The following is a 2,592-nucleotide window of genomic DNA, read 5'->3' as shown; positions in this document are numbered from 1 at the left end:
CATATCTACGAGTCTGAGTTTCACCTCCTTCCTGAACAGGGCAGCTTGCTGATGCATCCTCCCAGAATGTGACCCTTGAAGAAACAGCCTTCGATGGGAACTCTCCATAATGCAAAGGCCAGGACCAGCAGATAAACCAGCTGGCATGAGTGCAGCGTCCCCAAAAGCAACCTAAAATTGACTTTGGCACTGCTCCTAGTTCCTGTTAATGCAAAAGCTCATCTGGATGTTTGGCAGAAAGGGGCCAGGATGTACATCTTTAGAAGATGCAGCTGAGAAATCATCACTAACCGGTTAAGGAATCTGCAGAATGGACAGATGAGAAAGCATCTTAGTCACACTCATGGTGGGCAGCAGGGGGGTGCTATTGCTTGGACTTTAACCACTCTTGTTAGTGATTGTGAACTTTGGAATCAATAAAAAGACAAGGAATGAATGAGAAAAGGGAGGAGAAACATGAGTCCGTCTTGACAAGCTTCCATCAAAGGAAATTTCTGCACGGCCCCCACCCCTGGCCAAAGGGCAGATGCCCTCCTGGCAAAGCACAGCACTAGTGACTGATTTGCTGCAAACTTCACATCAGGCCAGATTTTGATGCTATTATTCTTTTTATTTTTTTTTAATTTTTTTTTTTTGTGTGTTGTCCAAATCCACCCTATTCACGTTTTAATTTACCGATTCTATCACCACCAGAGCGAGATTTGTTTAGTGACATTATGAAAATAGCCACCAAGGCTAAAGCTGCCCCCAGAATGGGGGGCCCACAAGGGCTGACCTCCTGGGCCACCCCCAAGAGCAGAGGGGCGATGATGCGGCCCACTGCAGTCACCGACTGCCCCATGCCAATGAGGGTGCCGCTGGCCTGCGCCCCACCCATGGTCAGCTGCAGGTCCGTGATGCAGGTCCTGCCGATGCTGGTGGAGAAGGACAGGAGTGTGGAGGAGAGGACCACCACGCCCATGCTGCGGGCCGTGGAGTAGAGCAGCAGCGTGCAGGTGAGCGCACTGGAGAGCAGCAGCACCGCGTGCGAGTCGTGCCTGTACAGCCGCAGGATGGGCCCCAGGGCGAAGCCGGCCAGGGCCCCCAGGGCGCTGCTGTAGCTGATGAGGTAGCCCGTGGCCTTGGGGCGCACCCCGAAGCGTTCCTCCAGGGCCAGGACGAAGTTGCTGTAGTACAGCATGACGGCCACTGCCATCAGCAGGCGCATGAGGAATATGTCCCACATTTCGGAGAACAGCAGGCTCCGCATGTCCCGCAAGGCCCATGTGACTTCTGCCCAGGCCCACTGAGCAGTCTCCTTGCTCTTTGGGGCCCCAGGTGTGGGGGCTGCTTCCTGCACGTCACTGTCTGTCTCGGGCAGTACGGGCTTCCTGCCCAATCTCAGGCCATTCTTTGTACCACTGAGTTTTGCTTCACTCCAAGGAAACAGCCAGACGAGACCAGCATTGAGAAGGAAGACAGAGAAACAGATGAGGGCCGTGAGATAGAATCCACCATCTAACTCAGTGAGATATCCCCCGACCATGGGGCCCAGGATGAAGCCCACACCGGAGGCTGTATTGAACTGTCCCAGTACAAGTGGCCGTTCCTTCTCTGCAACCAGATCAGAAAGCAGAGCCCCACAGGGACCCTAGCCAGGGCAAACAGGAAGACATTGGTGGACACCCCGAGGAGGAGGTAACCCAGGGCTCTGAGCAGAATGCACACCAGCAAGGAGGACCGTCTTCCAACCACATCGCTCCAGCATCCCACCAACGTGCTAGAAAAGAGTTGCAAAATGCCATAGGAGGAGCCTACTATTCCAGCTACCGTAGGACTTGCTCCAAGGGACTTGACATGAAGGCTCAGTAAAGGTACAACCATGCTGACACCAAACAAGTCCAAGAATCCCACCAGGTAGAGGCAGAGCAGGAAGCGGCGGGCTCGGATGGCTCGGGGTCCCGGAGGCGTCGTCTCTGGCACTGTCCTCGGCTCGGGCGGGGGCTCCCGGGTCGCCGAGGCCAGCCCCGGCGCCAAGCCCAGGCCCCGGCGACCCCCCAGCTCCATAGGAGCACAGGCTGCGAGTGCTGATGCCGCCGCAACCGCTCCTATTATTCTTTTTAAATGAGGGAAAATTGGGCATGCTGGCACCAGGACTCCTTGGTAGCAGTGCCAGCCCAGGAAGAGGCTTGTCCCACGCCACACAGAGGTGGCCTGCTCTGTCCCTCCCATTTCAGAGGTAGGGACCGGCCCGCCCTGAGCACCAAGGCTGACTGAGGACCGGATGTGGTCCACCCTGCTGCCCAGTGCCACGTGCCTGGGGAGCCCGGCCTCAGGACTGGAGAGCTCCAACCCTGCTTGGCCCTGGATGCCGGTTCCCCTCCCTTCAGATAGGATCACAGGCTGGGGGACGCTGTGCCAGAAGCTACAATTTTGAGGAGGGATGTTGATGGCTTTGGACAGGGAAGTTCACTTCTTTGCGTTCCAGGTGTATGTGCCCTCCACAGAATGAGCTGCGAGGGTGGTCACCCAAGACGGAGCACGTGAGAGACAAGTGTTGGTGGGGCTGCTGACGGTGGCAACGCTGGGCACCCTGACACACACCTGGAATCC

General features: G+C 56.5%; 1 protein-coding gene across 1 annotated transcript; it reads right to left on the bottom strand.

Annotated features, from left to right (window-relative positions):
- Nucleotides 1-632: 632 nt before the first annotated feature.
- Nucleotides 633-2,081, bottom strand: LOC306649230 (major facilitator superfamily domain-containing protein 9-like). The gene is given in 2 exon segments (XM_079120021.1): nt 633-1,623; nt 1,626-2,081. Coding segments are annotated over 2 exon segments (1,389 nt in total). The 5' UTR covers nt 2,047-2,081; the 3' UTR covers nt 633-655.
- Between the last annotated feature and the right edge of the window lie 511 nt (nt 2,082-2,592).

This window comes from Sciurus vulgaris, assembly GCF_902686455.1.
Source record: "Sciurus vulgaris genome assembly, chromosome: 18".
Lineage (NCBI taxonomy): Eukaryota > Metazoa > Chordata > Mammalia > Rodentia > Sciuridae > Sciurus > Sciurus vulgaris.
The sequence above is the reverse complement of the archived record's forward strand: the minus strand, read 5'-3'. Positions and strand labels throughout refer to the sequence as shown.